This window comes from Panthera leo, chromosome A2 (assembly GCF_018350215.1).
Source record: "Panthera leo isolate Ple1 chromosome A2, P.leo_Ple1_pat1.1, whole genome shotgun sequence".
NCBI classification, from domain to species: domain Eukaryota; kingdom Metazoa; phylum Chordata; class Mammalia; order Carnivora; family Felidae; genus Panthera; species Panthera leo.
In genome coordinates this window covers 126510443-126533385 of record NC_056680.1, presented here as the reverse complement: position 1 = coordinate 126533385, position 22943 = coordinate 126510443, and the positions used below count along the sequence as shown (strand labels likewise).

The following is a 22943-nucleotide window of genomic DNA, read 5'->3' as shown; positions in this document are numbered from 1 at the left end:
ACAAACTCTATATCATTATAACTAGATAATTCTTTGTTGTAATTACCACCTTACATATCAGGTCTCTCTGATTACATTGCAAGTTACTAAGAAGTGGAGATTAACACTCATCTTTGGCACTATAGGGGAGGAAAAAATTTCTCTGCCTTCTTAGATTGTGTGGGCCTGTGAAACAAACTGACAAGAGAAAAACAGTTTATTAGCACATGAACACGTGCATGGCACATACATGTGGGATAACTCCGCAATGGGTAACTAAAACGGGTGGTCAGAACTTGGGGCTTATATAGCATCTTAACAAAGAGAAGTGAGGGGCACCTGGGTGGCTCGGTTGGTTGAGCGTCCGACCTTTGATTTTGGCTCAGATCATGATCCCAGGGTCGTGGAATTGAGCCTTGCATTGTTGCAGAGCCTGCTTAGGATTCTCTCCCTCTACCACTCTCCCCCACTCATTCTCTCCCTCTCTCTCTCTCTGTCTCTCTCTCGGGTAAAACAAAAAAACAAAGAGCAGTGTAAGACAAAGGTAAAGGGGTTTAGGTCGGTAGGGATGGCAAGTTATGGCAAGGTAAATATATGGAGGAAACTTAGGGAAGATAGGGTTGTTTTAGTAAGTTTTTTTATGTAGCTTACTCTGATGCTGGTAAGTCTAGAGTTGTCTCTGGTAATTACGAATTATCCTGTTCTTCCTAATATAGGAGAGAGCCAGAAGGTTTTGTGTGTGTGTGTGTGTGTGTGTGTGTGTGTGTGTGTGTGTGTGTGTGTGTCTGCTTCTTCTCAGTTGTCCTCAACTGAAAGCAAAGTGATATGTTTTGGGGTGACATAATCTGACCCCCTTTAGCACCTAGTAGGCCCTCAATTAGTTTTGGGAAAACACAATAATATGCTGTCTCTTGTGGCTATATTTGAATGACAGATGGTGGATAAAGTATATAGCATTATGCTTATGTCTAATTACTTTTAAATGCTATAGAACACTAACTTAATAAGAATTTTAAATTGCTCAGTTTCAAAGCCTATTCTAATTCAGTGCTGGCTCTTTTGCCCTAACGTGTATCTCAAATTTACCTGTTAACAGCAAATAGAAGTTTAAGATAGTTAAGAATAGGGATATCACTCTTTTCAATTTGAGGCCTCATCTAGAAAGTCACAAAATATTTACTCCAAGATTTCAGTTTTCAATTGCAATATGTAAAATGATTTAAAAATAAATAAGTCTCAAAAATCTAAAATCTAGTAGTGCTAAAGATACCTTACTGGTGATTACTAAATCTTCCTTATGTTGGATTTACCTAAAATCTAAGTTGAAATTTTTTAAGTCAAGCCTTTAATTCTTTATCAATTATCTTCATCTTAAGTAATTTATCTCTTGATTTAGATTTTATTTTATGAAGTTTAAACTTCACCTACATTTATTCTATAACTTCAAATATATATTATTTCTAGAAGTGTTTATTTTAGTCCGTCTTGATTTTCACAACTGAACTGAGAGCATATTAAGTGTACTTTGTTTGAGCTTTATAGAGAACCTGCCATTTGGTCTTGTTGCCATGGAATGTTTTCTACCGACTCTCTTAAAGTGACACATATTTACTGTTTATGATTGTTCTGGGAACTACACTTACCTATTTAGACATGAAAAATCACTTTCATTACACTATAAAAGAATATGGATTTTCTGAAAGCTCATTTTAACCTGAATAATACTTTGCTTCATTTACTTATCTTAAATCTTGTATCAGTTCATTTTCTGGAGTAATTCAACTGTTTTGTCATTCTTAGAAGTGTGTCTATTTTTTTTAAATATAGCATCAAATCCCACATAAACTATGGCAAGTTACATTTCTTTGAATAAGGCAAAATGAAACCAAATATAATTTGGAATTATCTTTCCTGAGACATGTATCTAGCACGTTTGACTATCTCTTCCTCCTAAACTTGTTTTACTGCATTTCCTGTGTTGGTTTTATTTATTTGTTTATTTGTTTGTTTGTTTATTTTTAGAGACAGAGAGTACAGGAGCATGCATGAGAAAGTGGGGAGGGGAGGGTGAGCAGTGAAGGTGGTAGAGGGAGAGAGAAAATCTTAAGTAGAAGAAAATCTTTACGCCCAGAAAGTTTGTTTCACACTCATTCTTACAACTCCTTTGGTTTTTTGTCTTTTGGGGTTTTTTATCTTATTTTAATGTTAATGACCTTTTTTATTTAGAAGATTGAAAGTTTTGGAGCACCTGGATGGCTCAGTCAGAGCATCCAACACGTGGTTTCGGCTCAGGTCATATGATCTCATGTGGTTTGTGGGTTTAAGCCCTGCATCGGGCTCTGCGCTAACAGAGTGGAGTCTGCTTGGGATTCTCTCTGTCCCTCTGTCTGCCCCTACCCTGCTCTCTCTCTCTCTCTCTCTCTCTCTCTGTCAAAATGAATAAATAAACTTAAAAAGAAAACCTGAAAGTTTCAATTATGGATTACCTTATTTTCTCCCTTTAATATTTGGTTGCAAAATTCCCTGGACCTAAAGGTTTTGTTTTGTTTCGTTTGTTTGTTTTTAAAGAGGTTTCTGAGAACAAATTCATTTTTTTTTTAATATTTGTTTATTTTTGAGAGAGAGAGAGACACAGAGCATGAGTGAGGGAGGGGCAGAGAGAGAGGGAGACACAATCCAAAGCAGGCTTCAGGTTCTGAGTTGTCAGCATAGAGTCCAATGCAGGGCTTGAATTCACGAAGCGTGAGATCATGACCTGAGCCGAGGTCAGGGGCTTAACCAACTGAGCCACCCAGGCACCCCTCAATTTTTAAAAAAGAAATGAGGCTATTCATATTTTCTTTTGGTCATGTGTTTGTTTTGGAAAGATCTGTTTTTCAAAGGTTTTGTCCATTTCATCTAAGTTGTCAAATGTTTTGTTCATAACACCCTTTTATTATCTTTTTGATGTCTGTAGGATTTGTAATGATATCTAACCCTTTTTTTATTCCTGTTATTGATTGATCCCTGCATTAAGTAACATCTTTAACCCCCTTTACATGTGGGAAAACGAGCCCCAGTGGTGACTTACATAACTTGCTGGCTCAAGATGGTATGATTTGTTATTAACCTCTGATTTGCAGTGCACTGTGTTTTTCTGTATATATGTTTACCTGAAATATCTCACAAAATTTTATTTGACAAGCAGTCAAAACTATAGCTGGGATGAAAAATAATATGAAGGAAAATTCATGCCAAGTAAGTCGTGGATAACTGTTGACTAGAACAATTCAGTATAGCTATCAAAAATACTTGGAAATATTTCAGACCTAGAATTGAAAAACTAAAGATAACAGTTGCTGTAAGTTGCAGTATTTTAAAGATAACTTTTCTTTTGGAAAGTAATCATTTGGTGATGGACTGCTTGGCATTGGTCTATAGTCATCATGATTCTAGTACTATCATGATGGTAGATGGCTATCATCAATTTTTTCCCTCTCCATATAAGCACATCATACTCCCATCAAGAAATAGCAGATAGAACCTATTCCTTACCTTCCTTTGAATCTGCGATGGCCTTAGTGACTTGCTTAATGAATAAAATGTGACAGATGCAATGTTCTGGGACTTGCACAGCTAGGGCATAAAAAGCCTTGCAGCTTCTGCTTGGGCCTCTTACAACACTTTGTCTTGGGGAGACCGGTTACAACATAGGAAGTCAGAGTATCCTGATCTCACCACATTCTAGAAGCTATATGAAGGTACTTCAGTTAATAGTCTGAGCTTAGAGTTGTGGCCATACCCACCAAGGCACCAGACATGTAAGTGAATCCACCTTGAACCCTCCAGACTGGCCCATCTGCCAGCTAAATGCCACCAAGTAACTTCAGTCAATGCCATATGGAACAGAAGAAACCAAACTATGCCCGAATACCTGACCCATGAAATTTTGAAATGTAATAAAATGCTTATTGTTCTAAACCACTAAGGCTTAGGACTGTTACACAGAGGATAACCAGAACAATGACTATTATGTAAATGATGGAAAACATCCCTAACATTTAGCTTTATAAAGACTTATGTGAGACTCCTGATTAGTTGAAAGAGAACCTAGAAAAATACCATCAAATCTGACATGCTAAGTGGTATATCCTAGACAACTTTGTTCTCCTCCACAGAGCTAAGATGACAATACAGTTTCTAAAATTTATAACAGTTCTTGCCAACACAGTTATTTCAATTTAATATTATTGACTATTTCTGGTCTTCAGCCGGTAAAGACTTGTTTTTAGGGGCAGCTAGGTGACTCAGCCACTTGAGTTTCAGACTCTTGATTTCGGCTCACGTCATGATCTTGAAGTTAGTGGGTTTGAGCCCACATCAGGCTCCATGCTGACAGTGCTTGGGATTGTCTCTATCTCCTCTCTCTCTGCCTCCCCACCCCACCATGCTCACTCTCACTCACTCTCTCTCTCTCTCTCCTTCTCTCTCTCTCTCTCAAAATAAATAAACTTAAAAAAGAAAAAAATAAAAAGACTTGAAGGGCACCTGGGTGGCTCAGTCAGTTAAGCATCCTTTTGGTTTCGGCTCAGTTCATCATCTCCCAGTTCATGAGATCGAGCCTCACATGGGGCTCTACACGGACAGTATAGAACCTGCTTGGAATTCTCTCTGTTCCTCTCTCTCTGCCCTTCTGCATGCACATGTACACATGCTTGCTCGCTCTCTCTAAATAAATATATTTTTAAACTTGTTTTTATGTTTAAGATATTATAATGAACAAGACTTTCTGATTATTGGTTGTCATCTTGGAGAGAAAATAAAAACATCTTCATGTGTAAGGGTATATTCGAGTTGTAATGTAAGGCTTGAGCTTTTAGATTTTGGCTCTAAACATACTGGACTAGCTCATATTTCAGGATGCTTTGAAACAAATCTCTGTGAATGAATGGATCTGTAATAGAGGATTTGCTTTCTGAGAGAATTATCTCTTCCTGGAGTGTTAAAAAGCTTTATGTTGGATATCCATGGTGTCTCATGCAACTTAAGATTAGTCTGTGCTTTGCAGCCCCTTTTAGCCAATAAGATCATAAACAATATAACAAAGGTTAACATATAAAAAGCAATGACTGCTAAATTTAACCAAATATCTAGTGCTTTTTAAACAACATCCTGGATCATAAATTACTTTTAGTAAAAGCCTCATACCTAATTTGGCTTGGTGAGAATTTAATTGGAAAGTGTATATAAAGTAATTCAGTGTGTCTGTCCTGAGTTTTTAATCCTTCTTTTTATTCTTTAATGAAGAATAATTGTATAGCAACAGAAAACACAGTCAATATCTAAAGTCATTGATTCCTTCTTGGCTCAACCAGGAATCATTCTCATTAAACAAACAAAAATACATGTGAAGAAATAGTTATCATTAAAGAGTCCTTTCCTTGAGGCATATTAAAAATCATTATAAGCCTTCAATGAATGCCACGTTTCTATATAGCTCTTTTTATGTAGCTTTAAAGTGCTACTATCACAATTGTTCAGATCTGAAGAAAATAAGAGAAGGTGAACTGGCTCACATGCCCACTGAAAGGAAACAGCTGAATGACTGAAATTTCCAGCCATGTTTTTAGCTCATTAGGCAATTGTTAAAGTGTTTTTCCATTGCCATAACAAAAGTAATTAAATCCAGGACAGACTTTTTAAAGAAAATGGCTTGTAAATACTAAATCATATCTATCCCAAAGCCCAATGGCTTCATTAGTTCATAATAGTCACCATAGAATGCATCCATTTCTCAGGATACACAAAGGCCCATATCAATAGTCAAATGGCTTGTATTTGACAACTGTTGTTGGCAAATGAGTAGAAAAGCTATCTTATCACTTAAGGCTAGTAAAATATAGATATACTTTACTTACTGAGCAGACCAAATTGTTTCATGGCTTATGATTACATTGTAATGCAATAAAAGCCATAATAAAAGCTGTTACTTCTGGTTATTTATGTATATATAAAAAGGTACATTATGGATTGTTCCTGTGCATTGTGGAAGCTATTGCTCCCTCATGCACCCTGGAGGATTCATTAATTCATTTGTTCCTTTATCAACATTTAATGAGCATGTATTGCTAAAAACTGTTCTATATTCTGAGTTTGCAACAATAAACAAACCAGAAAAAAAAAAAATTCCTGTTATCTTGAGGCTGACATTCAATCTAAAGAGAGAAAATTAACTTAAAATTGCAAATAAATGAATTATACAATGCCAGAGAGTAAGAAATAGTGTGAAGAAAAATAAAGCAAGGTATGGAATAGAGTGTAAAAGGAGTACATTTTTGATGAGATGATCAGTGAAGGTCTTTCTGGAGAGGGGACACTTCTTTTTTTAGGTATTTGTGTGTTTGGTTTGGTTTGGTTTGGTTTGGTTTGGTTTGGTTTGGTTTGGTTTTGTATGGAAGTAAGCTCTGTGCCCAATGTGAAGCTCAAACATACAACCCCAGAGATCAAGAGTCACATGCTCTACCGACTGAGTCAGCCAGGTGCCCTGAGGTGACACTTTAGACGAAATGTAAATGAAATAAAGGGGAAAACTCTGGGAATATCTGGGGAAAGAGTGTTTCAGGCAGGAACAGCAGGTGTAAAATCCTGAGGCTGGAACTTGATTGGTAAATTCAAGGAATAGCAAGACCTGTGAGGTTGAAGTGACCTAGGGAATGATCACCATGATGCTGGAGAAATGCCCAGTAGCTTTGGATTTTACTGTGTGATAAGAAGCCATTAAAAAGTTTTGAGCAGAGAAATAAAAGATTCCTTTAACTGCTACATAAATGACAACATAGTGGCAAATGAAAAAGCCCTGAGAGCAATCAAGAACCTGCAGGAGGCTATGGCAAAAGAAGATGGTGCCTTGGATAAAGGTGTGTTCTAGATGTTTTCTGTTTGCTTCTCCAGATTCACTTTCCATCCTTCACCATGGTGTTTTGTGCCCTAGGAGGCTGGTTTGATTCAGCCAGTGAGGGACACTGGCAGAAATTGGAGAGCAAGAAGAGAGTGAGGAGGGTTATTTATTGTCCTGATTCACTTCCTGCAGGGTCACAGGAATTGATGTGTGCCTCTATCCATAGCTCCTCCTAGGCAACCCTCTTCAAATGCCTTTGCTTTCTAGGTTCTATAACGTCTAACATTCACCCCTTTAACCTATGCTAATGAGGGCTCTGCAAGGTTGCTAAGCCTGAGATTTCATACTATCTCTTGTTGAGTTTTCTAACTCAATTTATACGTTTAAATAGTGCCTTTCATACACCCTCCCCAAATTACTGTGCTTTAATGAGCGACCTGTTTCTTGCTGGGCCATGATGGCACAGAGTGATAATGGTGATAAGAAGTGCTTGGATTTGGGATATATTTTGACAGGATCTGCTTAAAGATTGGTTGTGTGCATACAACCTGAGATATGAAGAAGGGATACAACTTGCTTTTTTACCCTTAATAATATGGAGGTTTTCTTCCAAGTCAAAACATAGACTTCTGTTTTCAGTTAATTCACACAATTCCAAAACATGAATATGCCATGGCTTATTAGTTAATCACCCCACTTGAAGACATTTAGTTCCTTTCTGGCTTTTTGCTAATATAAATAATGCTGCAGTGTACTCTTGCACTATACATCCTCTATCTTTGTGCATTGTGGATTTCTTGAGGACATATTTATAGAAGTAGAATTACTATACCAAGAGATAGGTACCTTTAAAACTTCTATAAATATTTCCAAATTCCTCTCCCAAAAAGCAATATTAATATGCCCTTCCAACAACAGTGACTTTTACCCTCACAATGAAGAAATATTATTAAACTTTAAAAAATATTCTGATAAAAATGTTATTTGCTTTTCTCTGAATGCTAGTGATATTGAGCATCTTTCCATGATAGTTGGCCATTGTTTGATGAGGAATATGATTACACATAGATTCAAAATAGCTCCCACAAAATACTTAATTACAAAGAAAAAAAAAGGAACTTCACAGTAGAGAAATCTGGCAAACACTACCTTAATTAAGTGACCAAAGTGACTGTCATCAGTAATGGTGATGTGGTTTGAAGTGTTGGGGTTCAGAGCTGACAGCCAAGAGAGAATTCTTGAGACATCTTTGTTACAAAAAGGTGGTTTTATTAAAGCATGGGGACAGGACCCTTGGGCAGAAAGTGCTACACTAGGGTTGTGAGGGGTGACTGATTATATACCTGGTTATACAGTTGGGGGAAGTAACGATAAGGGGAAGTTTTCAAAAGGACTTTCATATGCCAAAGACTCACAGGATCCTGAGGGTTGTGCTAAGATTGCGTTTTGTCCTTAGCAAAGTGTCAGCATCAAGGCAGCTGAGGTCCCAAAGGAAGGTTGCTCTGCCTGTTTCAAGGACTTGTCAGTGGGTTGTAGGCAGTAAGGTAATTTAATTTTTCATTTGCCTTTGTTTCCCACATCAATGGGACAAGTCAAAATTGTAGACCACCTCATGGTAATGAGATATAATAAGAAACAATGTGGTACTGTTATGCCCAGAATTTGTGATCCCCAAAGACCACCAGGGAGCCGAGTCCGATGCAAAAGCAAAGAGCCTTTATTCGAGCTAGCTTGAGTTCAATCCCCTACCTGCACCGACGACGACGCAGCGGTGAGATGCCGGGGAGAGAGAGCGAGTTTCTAAAGCACAAAGGTTTTGTTGGGGTCTAGGGGCAGTTGGTGACGTAATGGCTGTGGCCTCAGCCGATTGGCTGGAGAAGGGTCATGGCCTCGGCCGATTGGCTGGGGAAGGGTCGGAGTCCTCTTACGCAGGTCGCCAGGCGTGTTTTGATCGGGAAGTTTGAACGGGTGAGCGGGAGGTTACTCAAGGGGAGGAGGCGTGGTCTGAGGTTTCTGCGATTTTCTTTTTTTTTTTATAATTTTTTTTTTTTTTAACGTTTATTTATTTTTGAGACAGGGAGAGACAGAGCATGAACAGGGGAGGGTCAGAGAGAGGGAGACACAGAATCTGAAACAGGCTCCAGGCTCTGAGCTGTCAGCACAGAGCCCGACGCGGGGCTCAAACTCATGGACCGCGAGATCATGACCTGAGCCAAAGTCGGCTGCTTAACCGACTGAGCCACCCAGGCGCCCCTCTGCGATTTTCCCGGAAAGGGGCATGTCGGGGACATAGTCACTCAAGGTGGAGGACACAGAACAAGATGGAGTCGGCGGCGTAGGTCCGCCCTTTCAGCACCTGGGTGAGTTAATCGGTTAAGCTAAGTGTCCAACTCTTGGTTTCAGCTCAGGTCATGATCTCACAGGTTCGGGTTTGTGAGACCAAACCTGGTGTCGGGCTCCTCACTGTCAGCTTGGGATTCTCTCTCCGTCTCTCTCTCCGTCTCTCCCTCTCTCTCCCTCTCTCTCTGCCCTCCCTGGTACATGCACTCTCTCTCTCAAAATAAATAAACTTTAAGAAAAAAAAAGAAAGAAAGCAGCAGCATTTCTGTGATATTTCTACCAAAGATACATAATCTGAATCTAATCATGAGGCAAACCCAAACTAAGAGACAAACTACAAAACACGTGTTTGTATTAAGGTCGTGTAAAATAAGGAATGACCAAAGAACTATTCCAGAGTGAAGGAGACAGAAGCAGTGGGGTCTTTGGATTAGATAGTAGTCATGAATCAATAACTTACTGATTTTTAAGCTTGTATAATCATTTATAGGAGAAACAGACCTTGTTGATGAGAAATTCTCACTAAAACATTAGGAAGTGATATGGCAACAGGTCAGTAACTTGTCCTGAAATTGTTCAGGAAAAAGAAGTTACTTATATTTTATTTGTAATTTTTCTTAAAGCTTGAGATTATTAAAACAACAACCAACTTTTTCACATCAGAAATCACAATACATATTCCTCAGGAATACTTCTCTACTTGGCATCCAACGGACACCATATATTTATTCTTGTGACAGAGAGGATAAATCTTAACTTGCTTTCTCTTCCCTGGATTGTTTTTTTTTTTTCTGATACAGGTTTCAGCAGTGATAAATCATATCATAGTGGTTAGAGAAATATCTCATCACACTATCTACAAGTTAGAAAAATAAAGGTTCTGAGAGCTAGTCAAAGGCTGTGTCATTGGAGAGAAAGACTTAAGTAAGGTACTGGCTTGCTTCGCATAAACTCTAGCCTTTTCAGGATTTCAAATGTAGGGGAGTTTCCTGAAACCCTGTTTTGTTTTGTTTTTTTTTTAATTTTTTTTAGTATTTTATTTTATTATTTTTGAGAGACACAGTGCGAGCAGGGGAGGGGCAGAGAGAGCCAGAGACACAGAATCTGAAATAGCCTCCAGGTTCTGAGCTGTCAGCTTAGATGGTTAAAAGACTGAGCTACCCAGGAGCCCAGAAACCCTGTCTTAAAAGCATTCAAATGTTTTGCTAATTGGCAAGCATTCAAAACAAAATGAAACAAAAACAGGTTACCAAAATCCCAATCCTCTACAAAAACAATGGTGTTTTGTTTGTGCTCTATACATTATTTCTAAGAATTAACTTAATTTGGGATCAAAAAATTAGTTGCAACAAACCATTATTAAAATAAAGTACTAAAACCTCTAAATATGAACTAAAAAAAATACTTTCTTTCAGAATTATTTTTGCTCTTATAGCTAGAGATATATTTTAACAGTATCTTCTCAACCAACCTGCTACAAAAAAAACACAGTTTTTATGAAATAGTTTTTTTAAGAAAAACAATCTTTTGTGTAGGGTTCTGAAAATGCTAAAAGTTTATTTTTCTTACTTAATTTTCTCTTCTCCCCAACCTCCTTTTTTTTTTTTTTTTTTTTGGTAAGTAAATTAAGCTTAAAACTCAAGTAAACAAGCTTTGAAAAGCAGATACAATTGGTTACTTTGGGCTGCCATCTAGTGTTAAAGAAAATATTTACCTTTTTTATATTGACAGTGGTTTCAATATGACAAAAGGTGAAAGCAAATACTATCCTTAAAATATTAAAAAAATTTTTTTAATGTTAGTTTATTTATTTTTGAGAAAGAGAGAGACAGGGTGTGAGCAGGGGAGAGGAGAGAGACTGGGAGACACAGAATCCAAAGTAGGCTCCAGGTTCTGAGCTGTCAGCACAGAGCCAGTCGCTGGGCTTGACCTCAGGAACTGCGAGATCATGACCTGAGTCCCAAGTTGGATACTTAATTGACTGAGCCACCCAGGCAGCCCCTTTTTTTTTTAAAGTTTATTTATTTTTGAGGGGGGAGGGCAGAGAGGAAGACGCTAAAATTTTTTTTTATTTGTTTTAATGTTTATTCATTTTTGAGAGAGAGAGAGAGAGAGAGACAGCACAAGTGGAGGAGGGACAGAGGGAGACAGAGAGAGACAGAATCTGAAGCAGGCTCCAGGTTCCAAGCTATCAGCACAAAGCCTGACGTAGGGCTCAAACTCACAAACCATGAGATCATGATCTGAGCCGAAGTTGAACACCCAACCGATTGAGGCACCCAGGTGCTCCCAGGATAAAAGATTTTTTAAATAAAAATTAAGTATATTTGAAGTGTATAACATGTTGATTTGATACACATATACATAGTGCAAGATTACTACAGTTAAGCCAGTTAACATATCTCCTCACATAGTTACCACATTTGTGAGGAATGCACTTGAAATCTACTCTTTTAACATATTTCCAGTGTTCAAAACAAAATCAAATATAGTCATGCCTTTACATTAGATCTCTAAACTTATCCTATATAACTACAAATTTGTACCTTTTGACCCACATCTCTCCATTTCCCCACCAACCACCATTTTACTCTCGACTTCTATAACTTTTACTTTTTTTTTTTTTTTTTTTAACTTCACACATATTTGACCCTTGAACAATACAGGGGTTGGTGCATTAACCCCTTGCCTGGTCAAAAATGCATGTATAATTTTTAACTCCCCCAAAACTTAATACTTACAGTCTGCTGTAGACTTGGAAGCTGATGAGGCCACATAAGGCAAGCTGACCCCCCACCCCCCAAATCACCTTCCCCCAGGTGGGATATGTGTGACATTCCTCAGGCACTCCTGGCTACCAAAGAACAAAGGAAAGAAAACAAATGGTTAACTGGTTAACTGATAGAGATCACAGTCATGCAAGGTATGAGTCTCCATCAGTTTACAAATGTTTTAGTAAATTACAAGAAAAAGGCAATCTTATCAATAGCCTAATCTCCAGGAACTCCCCACTGTCTAAATGATAGTGCTTTGCTAGAGGAAAAAACAGCCTTAGCTTGACAATAGTAATCCAGTAATACTTGAATCTTCTTTAGCATATGGAAATCCCATTAAGAAACTTCCTCTTGATTTTATCTCCCCCAACTCCATGTGTATAACCAGTCACTCTTCACAATCCCAGTGCCTGTCTTTCTGTCCACAGGCCCTGTCCCCTGTGCTTTAATAAAATCACCTTTTTTGCACCAAAGACATTTCAAGAATTTTTTCTTGGCCATCAACTCTGGACCCCCATTACTCTAAAATCCCATCAGAAGCCTCACCAATAAAAAAAAGTTGATTAACACATATTTTGTATGTTACCTGTTTTATATATGTATTCCTACAAAAAGTAAGCTAGAGAAAAGAAAATGTTAAGAAAATCGTAAGGAAGAGAAAATACATTTACAAAACTGTACTGTATTTATTGAAAAAAATCTGTGCATAAGTGGACATACCCAGTTCAAATTCACGTTGTTCAAGGGTCAACTGTACATATCTTCTTTATCCATTTATCTATTGATGGGCACTTGTGTTGTTTCCATATCTTGGCTATTGTGAATAATGCTGCAATGAATATGGGAGTACAGATATCTCTTTGAGATCTTGTTTTCAACTTCTTTGGATATATGCCCAGAAATTGGATTGCTGGAACATATGATAGTTCTATTTTTAATTTTTTGAGGAACCTTTGTACTTTTTTCCATAGTGGCTCTCCCAATCCACATTCCAGCAACAATGCACATAGGTTATCTTTTCTCCACATCCTTACCAACATTTATTATCTCTTGTGTTTTTGGTGACAGCAATTCTAACAGTGCGAAGTAATATCTCATTTTGTGGTTCTGCTTTGCATTTCCCTGAAGATTAGTGACACTGAGCATCTTTTCATGTACCAGTTGGCCATTTGTAAGTCTTAATTAGAAAAACATCAATTCAGTTCCTCTGCCCATTTTTAATCAGATTGGGGGGGGGTTGCTATTGAATTATGTGTTCTTTATGTATTTCGGATTTCAATCCCTTATTGGCTATTTGATTGCAAATATTTTCTTTCATTTGACAGGTTGCTGTTTCATTTTGTTGATGGTTTCCTTCACAGTAAAGATGCCTTTTAATTTGATGTAGTCCCACTTTTTTATTTTTGCATTTGTTACCTTTACTCTTGGTTTCAAATCGAAAAAAAAAATCATTGCCAAGACCAGTGTGAAGGAGCTTACTTCCTATGTTTTCTTCCAGGAGTTTTATGGTTTCATATCTTAAATTTAAGTCTAATCCATTTTAAGCTGATTTTTGCACCTGGCATAAGATAAGAGTCCCATTTCATTATGTTGCATGTGGTGGTCCAGTTTTCCCAACCATTTACTGGAGATTGTCCTTTCCCCATTGTATATTCTTGGCTCCTTTGCCATAAAGTAATTGATTATAAATGCATTAGTTTATTTCTGGGCTCTATTCTCCATTGATCTATGGGTCTGTTTTTAAGCCGGTATTATGCTGTTTTGATTACTATAGCTTTGTAATATAGTTTAAAATCAGGAAGAGTGATGCCTCCAGCTTGGTTCTTCTTTCTCAATATTGCTTTGGCTTTTGGGGATCTCTTGTAGTTGCATACAAATTTTAGGATTGTTTTTTTCTATTTCTGTGACAAATGCCATTGGAGTTTTGATTCTGCATTGAATCAGTAGATTGCTTTTGGTGATATGGACATTTTAACAATAATAATTCTTCCAGTCCATGAGCATGGAATATCTTTCCGTGCATCTTCCTTAGTTTCTTTTATTAATGTCTTAGAGTTTTCTTTGTACAGCTCTTTTACCTCTTGGTTAAATTTATTTCTAAGTATTTTATTCTTTTTCATGTAATTGTAAATGTGATTGTTGTCTTAATTTCTTTTTCTGATAGCTTATTGATAGTAGATAGTAATGCAACTGATTTTTGACTATTGATTTTGTATTTTGTAACTACTGATTTCCTTTATTATAACAGTTTTTGGGGGGAGTCTTCAGGGTTTTCTTTTTTGGCATTATCCAAGTAAATCCACCATCACTGTGCCCTGTTACCATAGGGCTTTTGTTACCAACTATCTCCAAAGTGCTATAACCAGCCCCTATTACAAAGAGAATTTCCTGTTCCTGTCACCCCCAAAAGGTGTGAGAGTCCTCAGTCCATGCCTCATCTTATTAGAGGTTACGTGAGCAAAATCTGCATAATCTAATAAATGGCAATTTCACAGTTTCACCTCACTGACCTTCCACTCAAGAGTTGATGACTGAGAATGTCTTGGCTCAGTGCTCTCCTTCACAACCCCTTTATTAGCTTAGGAAAGCAGTTTTACTGGCAGCCCCAATGAGGAGGATTAGAGGAGGATTTACTTATTTTCACCACTTGTTGAATAATTCCACACAAAGATTACAGGCAAAATAGTTTCTTTCTACCTAATCTATGTCAGGTTAAGGAGGAAAGGGACCCAAAGACCTTTTCAGAGGAAAATTAAGAAATGAACAAAGGCTGAGTAGAGAGCTTTTCTTGACGGATGCCAGAAACAATCTTTCTGTCGGTGCCTCAAAAATTGTCATTATCGGGGCGCCTGGGTGGCTCAGTCGGTTGAGCGGCCAACTTCAGCTCGGGTCATGATCTCGCCGTCCGTGAGTTCGAGCCCCGCGTCGGGCTCTGTGCTGATAGCTCAGAGCCTGGAGCCTGCTTCGGATTCTGTGTCTCCCTCTCTCTGACCCTCCCCCATTCATGCTCTGTCTCTCTCTGTCTCAAAAATAAATAAACGTTAAAAAAAAAAAAAATTTAAAAAAAAAATTGTCATTATCCCTGGGTTTAAAATCTGGTAGATATTGACCATGAGCCAATTTGAGAGTCGTGAGTTCCCTCAAAGGGAAGTGCCTTTGTCTTATCAAAAAAGAAAATACACATATATGTTTTCTAAAAAGTTACATTTACTCTTTTAATCACTGCAGAAATGAAAGAAATAGTTTAGAATTGAATCAACCTGAGGTTTAAGTATTCCTGAAATATAAGAATATTTTTTCTGTTCATAATGTCATAATTGATAAATCCGCCTTTTAAATTGACTCTTTGCTTTCTCAGTTGGTCTCAATGATTGCAGACCCCAAACCTTACTTTTTATTGCAAATATTTGGTAACACTTTTACCATTTTAAAACAAAATTCACAGATAATATAACCTTCTTACAGTATTAAATATATAATGTTCTAACTGTAACAAATGAATAATGAAGATGACAGTTATTTGTAATAAAGTAGTATATATATATATATATATATATATATATATATTTAATATATTTCAATGTGTAAATGCTCAGACATCACCAAAGGAGACAAAATCAGGCAGTCTGATGTTGGCACCTATTTCTAGTATCTATCTGAATACAACAGCTACAAATATTGTTTACAGGTTTGTTCTGTTGTATTTTAATGCCATAGATGGTGTCACCATTGATAATGTGATTTTACAAAGGAATGAACAACTCTTGGTAAAGTTCTGAGGAAAACATAATAAAATCTTTCCTCAATATCCATGCCATGGTATCTACATTTCTGGAAAATTCAGAAAATTAAAACTATACCAAAAAACACTATGTGTTTATGAAAATAGAATAAAACCTGACTAACTGCTCTAATTATTATTTACATATGTTTCACTTCATAAATGTCTGGAAGAACATTCAAATACACAGCGAGACCTGGTAATTATTTATTATGCAGACAGTTGTGTGCAAGGCAAAATGTCTCTGACCCCAGCCACAATTGCCAGTAGTATACTCTTATGATTTGGATATTCAAAAATGGCCAGAGAGGCCAGTAATGCCCCCACTCCTGCATGAGATTCATTTTCATAGTAATGAGAAACAGCAAACAGACAAATTGAAAATATCCACTTATTTTCTAAATATTGATGATTAAGTTATTTTATGTTATGGAATATTGCATTTCTATATTTTGGGTAATATTTCATAGAGGTCCACAGAAATAGGCCCTTTATTATGATATATAATAATATAGGGAAAAGCATAATGTCTGAGCTTAACATATTAAAAACCTGGAAGAGGTTATAATACATTTATTTTACAAGCTAGCAGATATTATGATAGTAAGACATAGATATATAAGAAAAGAAATTTGATGTAATTTCTGTAAATAACTGTTTGGAAATTTTAATGTTTTACTATTTGTATTATTCTATGCTATTTATTTTTGTTATATTTTACTAATTATTTTCCTACAAGTTTTATGGATGTAACAGATTTTCTTAAAACTTTTGTAGATCTTAGAAATTTCCTTACAACTTTTATGAGTCATGAGAAGGAAAAAAAAAATAAGAAAAAATGGTAAAAGAAGGCAAATAAGAAATAAAGGAAATATAACCTTAAAAAAAAAAGAATAGATAAAAGAAATTTCAAAACAGGAAAATTTTGGTAACAAGTCATCGATACAGCATGTTGCTGCTTTGTCTTCCTCAAAATTATTTTCTATGAATTAGTAATTTTAGTGATCATAGAAACTCACAGGGATATTTCTTATTCATCTGATAAATTTATGGATCCATAGAGTATAACAAATTAAGAGAAATCTTTAAATTCTGAACATTTATTTTGCTGGGAAAAAAACCTTAACTTAATTCATTCCATTCTTTTATCCCTAGCACCAATCACTTTAGGTTTTCTGAAATATTAAAAATGAAACTGCATCAGTTCCTCGGAGAGTTTCAAAATTATAAAACTTTGGGGAAAATAGTAGAAATATGAGCAAGAAGGGAAAAAAACCCACAAACCTATGTATCAACTTAGCAGCCTAATCTCATAGTCTAAATTAATTTTTCCTTTTTTTTTTTTTAAGTTTATTTATTTATTTTGAGAGAGCATGAGCTGGGGAGAGGCAGAGAGAGAGAGAGAGAGAGAGAGAGAGAGAGAGAGAGAGAGAGAGAGAGGATCCCAAATAAGTTCCATGCTGTGAACGTGGAGTCTGGCTTGAACTCAGGAACCATGGGATCAGGACCCGAGCCAAAGTCAAGAGTCAGACAAGGGCCAACTTAACCTGCTGAGCCACCCAGGTGCCCCTTAAATTAATTTTTATTTAGATTTCTCAAAAGGTCTTTTTTAAGAATATTGTTTTTGTTTAAAGACTTGTAACTTTAAGAGTAGAAGGTAACTCTAAAAAGTATAACATTCTGTTTCCAAGGAAAATCTAAATTAACTGTGGCTCAAGATATCTAGAGTTATTTTCAAAAAACATAAAGGGAAAAAAAATTAATCATTTCCTTAGGAACTCATTTTAATGCTTACCAGCATATTGGTGAGGAATATTATTTAACTTATAGTTTCACCCTCATTTATATATGTTTAGTAAACTTTTAAATGATTTTTGGATTTATTGAGGATGTTGATCCCATGTTCTTAAACTTGACTTTTTAAAGGACAAATCTAGATAGCCTTGTTACCGCAGAAGGCTGCAAGGAGTTCTGTTTCTCTTTATTGCTAGATAAGTGACTTCCTACCAAAGTTATGATAATCTAGAAAAATGTCTTACTGCTCTCCACCCTTATCTGTTATTTGTCAGGGTGGGAATTGAATGGACATCTTATCTGGTTAACCAAGTAGAGTTTGTGCCTTTGGGGCTGATTCATTGCCAGGATTAACTTACCTAAGGTTAAGTGGAATGAAAAGAACTAGAGGGCTAAATCTGTCCAAAGCCTGAAAAAGACCATGTTTCAAACTGATGAAACCAAAATAAGCTGGTGAAACTCAGAAACCATTAAACCCATGGTACCTACATGGGCCAAGTAGACATTTTATACTGGAAAATAATGCTGTAGTGCAGCTCCAAGAGGACTGAACATCACTAGTCTTTCTATAGACATCATTTAGAGATGGCAGGGATTAAATAAGAACTGGCATGAATGCTCTGACATTTTATAGTCTTTTTGTTTGGCTGCATCAAGGCATGGTTTTAATCAAGTAAGGAAATAACACTTCCTGCCTCTCTGTGCCCATTTTTACTCCCAATATAAAGGAATTCTGAATACTGTGGTTTGTGGCTAGCGGCACAAAAAGCAATTCCAAAGGTCAATTATCTTTTGTTTACAATGGCTTCCCCCAAGAACAAAGAGCAGCAAATCAAAGCAGCTAATTGCTGTTACACTCAAGAAGATTTCATTATAAAATGCAACAGTGTTGTTACAGTCGCTTGACTGTGCCACCACATATAAGTAATAGATCCTAAAGAACTGGTAGGGAAGGAAGCAAACAAGGATGACTCCTATAAAAAAAAGGTTTTTCAGCTGGGCCCAGAACTCCTGGTGGGACAACAAGGAGTGGCGTAGCTTCCGCACCATTGACATAATGATGAAGATCTGGAAGACCAAGAGAATCACTGCAATGGCTATAACAATAGTGACTATCATATAGTTGATAACTTGCACGTGGGCACGAGCAAGTTCTTTGTGGAATTTAAAACAGTGTTTCTCATCATACGTCTCATTACTTCCATACTGAGAAATAACCAGGGGTACCACAATGACAATCACCAGCAGCCACATGCCAGTACTGGCCGCCACAGCATGCAGTTTTCTGTAGAATTCCACTTTGTCCTTGCGCTTGAAGAAGATGAGGTACCTGATGACCAGGATCACCACATAGAACAGGAATGTGAGGTACATGTGGATGTGTAGCATGGCGCTCACAAATTTGCAGAAGGGCAACCCAAATGTCCAGATGTGCTTGATGAGATATGTCAAGCGAAAAGGCACTGTCACCAAGAAAACACTGTGGACCACCACCAGGTTAACGACTGCTGTGGTAGTCACCGACCGCGTGTTCATTTTCACCAGCAGGAACAAAATAGAGATGATGCCCACCAGTCCTCCAATGAGCACTATGAAGTAGAGCCTGGTTAAATGGGGTGTCAATATAGGACGGCAGGAAGAACTGTTGTGGTCAGCCATATTTCAGAAGTCGCCTAGAAGAGACAAAACACAAATATAACTGACAAAACTTCCAGAGCTTTGTTCATATCTCCTTCCTAGCATTGGCAATATGACTTTGTCACTTATCTGTGTATATGATATAAACTTTATGTACCTTAAGAATAAAGACTATGTCATATGCATATCTGTATACTTGAGACTGAAAACATAGTTAAGTCATTGATTGTTAAGCTTTAATAGGTTAAAGACTTCATCGAGAGGCCCCCAGAAACATGTATGTATGTACATAGTCAAAACAGTTTGCATAAAACTGGATTGCAGACCATCTGAAGCTGACACATGGATACTATTACTGTGACAGCCAGTGGGGAAAAATTATAGCATGGAAGGAAAGTTGAGTAGATGCATTAAGTGCACAAAATATTTCTCTTTTAAGTATGATTCTAATTCTCTAATTCCTTCCAACTCATCAGCAAATGATGCAAGAGTATTCATAATTCATTTAGGATGCTAAATAGTTTGGCCAAGGAAAATCAACTACATCGAAGCAGCAATAAACAATAGGAGTGTATATGTGAATTTCTCACCATAGTTATGTTGTAATCTAGCAATGAGGCCTTGGCTAAATTCTCATGGGTCCCACTGAAAACACAGCATATCTCCCAATTCTCCCATTCCCACACCTTCAAATTCGTGGAAGAACCACTATCACTTTTCCTCTGAAAAGATCCTTTCCCTAAATAGTCTTAGTCCCTTCTAACCCATTATCCACATTCTAATTTATTATTTATTAAATGAAAGAGTTAGTAATCCTTTAGTTACACTAAGTCATTTCTTTTCTTATTTAAATTCCTTCAGTGGCTTCCCATTTCTTTCAGAGTAAAAAAATCCTGGGGCTCCTGGGTGGCTCAGGTCATGATCCCAGGGTAATGGGATCCAACCCTCCATCAGGCTCTGTGCTAACAGTGTAGAGCCTGCTTGGAATTCTCTCCCTCTTTCTCTGCCACCACCCCCTCTGCTTGTGCATGCATTCTCCTCTCTCTCTCTCTCTCTCTCTCTCTCTCTCAGAATAATAAACATTTTTTAAAAAATCCTTCCATGTCTGCAATGTTCTGGGTCATGGCAAAATCTGATCCCTTGAGACCAGATTTTAAAAATGATCTAGAGGTGAAATTGACAGAATTTAATAGATTGTATATAGGGAAATGAAGGGGGGGGGGGGGGGAAGTATCTCAGTCACTCCCAAATTTCTAACTTGAACAATTGTGTGATTAGAGATCTGTTTACTGACACCAGGGAGACTGAGGATCATATCTGAGGAAGAGCAGTGATTGAATTATACTCTTAGTATCTGACCTTTGTAACACATTTGCAGTTATTCTTACTCACTTCACGGATGTCTCTTCATATAATCAAAATTACCCAGCAGTTAAAATGAACCACCGATAAATTACAAAAACATTATACTGGTGTACATGTAAATCATATATTCTCAGAAGTCCATTCTTAAGGTGTGAAAAAAATCTTTCCATGTATGAAACACAAATATACATAGGTACACAAATGGACAAGAGTATATCTATGGCATGAAAACTTCATAAAGAGGGGAGAAACAATTAGGTAACAAATGGCTAAAAATGTTCTTTAAGGGGGAGATAATTTTAAAAGTTAAAGAAACACTGTACTAAATAAAAGATGGCAGCCACAAAAGACTACATATTGTTCTTTTTTTTTTTCTAGAAAATCAAAATTAATGAGGCAAAAGGTGAGTGTAGTCCAGGACACAGGTAACAGGGGTAGGATTGGCTTCAAAGGGGTCTGGGAGAGTTGATGCAGAGATGGAACGTTTTATATCATGTTGGTTACAATTCTAGTTATTTGTCAAAGCTCAACAAATTGCACACTTAAAGTTGGTGAATTTCCTGGCATATAACTTATACCTTAATAAAACTAATTTAAAAAAAAAAATAATAATAACCTGACCCCAGGAAACCTCTGCTTTTGTGGGCATGGAATAGAATTTCCATGTGACCCACTTAAAAGATTCTTTCATGTTATATTTGTTCTATGTGCTGTGTAATCTTTGTATTTCCCTTTTATTCTTCCCTTTGAAAAGTAAACATTTAATTATATTGTGTTTGTATCTGAATTAATAGTAAATGTGTCACTGTAGTTCTGTCCATCATTTTCTTCAGCTATTGAACTAGAATCTGGACTGATTTCTGAGAGAAGAAAGTATAATCAGTCTTATTTGAGTCATTTGTCTCAAATACTCCTTCTTTCTTATGTATAAACTGCTATGATCTCTGTTCCCTAGTTCCCAGACATTACAAGATACTGTGTAAACTATTACAGAGTAGACACCTGCTTTTTTTTTTTTCTTTAATGTTCATTTATTTTTGAGAGAGAGAGACTGAGCACTAGTAGGGGAGGGGCAGAGAGAGAGGGAATCACAGAATCTGAAGCAGGCTCCAGGCTCTGATCTGTCAGCACAGTGCCCAATGTGGGACTTGAACCCATAAACTGTGAGATCATGACCTGAGCTGAAGTTGGACACTTAACCAACTGAGCCACCCAAGAGCCCCTAGACACCTGCTTGCACCAGCTAAAGTGGATTTTGTTGTCTTCAGTTAATAACCCTGGCAAAGCTGATCAATTCCTATTTCTCCTTTAAGAATCCGCTGAAGCAGGGGGACCCCTGGGTGGCCCATTTGGTCGAGCGGTTGAGCCTCTGACTTTGGCTTAGGTCATGATCTCGCATTTGTGGGTTCAAGACCCACATCAGGCTCTGTGCTCAGAGCCTGGAGCCTGCTTTGGATTCTGTGTCTCCCTCTCTCTCTTCCCCTCCCCTGCTCATGCTCTGTCTCTCTCTGTCTCTCAAAAAATAAAATAAAACATTAAAAAAATAAAAATAAATTAAAAAAAAAGAATCCACAGAAGCAGGGTGTCCTTCAGGAAGCCTTTGATAATCTCCATTTGCAATTCAGATAGTGTACCATTCCTCTTTGGCCCCATGGAAAATGTACCACGCTTGCTTCTATTATGTCACTTAGGACATAGACCATAATTCTCAGTTACGCTGCCTCCAAACAAGACTAACTACAGAAGAATCATGTTTTCCTTTTATCCACAGAAACTAATGAATTTTTAAAATGAATGTAAATATCGTTATTGAAAACTAACATGCATATATAGTAGAGTGCTCAGCTGTATGTATATAGCTCAATGAATTTTAAGAGTAAACATAGCCTCACCAAAGGTAACCTCTATCTTCATAACTAACACCATAGAGTAGGTCTGTCAACTTTGAATTTTATATGAGTTTAATGTCCTTTGTTTGTGTGTATCTAGCTTCGTTCACTCAACATTATGCTTTGAGATTCATTCACGTGTATAGTTGTAGTTCATTCTTTTTGTGGTATATTAGATTATTGTATGAATATGTCACAGCTATATTTTTAATGGATAATATATTATTTCCAGTTATAAGGCTATTATAGATAATGTTACTCTGAACATTCTTATAAATATCTTTTGTAAAAATAAGTATGTATTCTGTTGGAAGTTTACCTAGGTGTGGATTTGATGGATCAGAGGGTATACCTATTTTCCTGGGGTCAAAGTCTTTACACCTGGAAATTATACAAATGTCTTTATTTACCTAGTTGATTGTCTAATATAATATGAATTGTTGTTAAAGAGTGCAGCCGGGGGTGCCTGGCTGGCTCAGTCTGTTGGGTGTTGACTTTGGCTCAGG

At 37.0% G+C, this 22943-nt stretch overlaps 2 protein-coding genes across 5 annotated transcripts in view; one reads left to right on the top strand and one right to left on the bottom strand.

The window, feature by feature from the left end:
• THAP5 (THAP domain containing 5) overlaps positions 1-22943 on the top strand; it is a 137202-nt gene that overhangs the window by 13065 nt on the left and 101194 nt on the right. The gene's annotated exons all lie outside the window — the stretch shown is intronic.
• GPR141 (G protein-coupled receptor 141) overlaps positions 17358-22943 on the bottom strand; it is a 46307-nt gene continuing 40721 nt past the window's right edge. Inside the window, exon 2 of the mRNA XM_042922262.1 lies at positions 17358-19218. Coding sequence (XP_042778196.1) covers positions 18299-19204 — 906 coding nt within the window. The 5' untranslated portion in view covers positions 19205-19218 and the 3' untranslated portion in view covers positions 17358-18298. The remainder of the gene's footprint in view (positions 19219-22943) is intronic.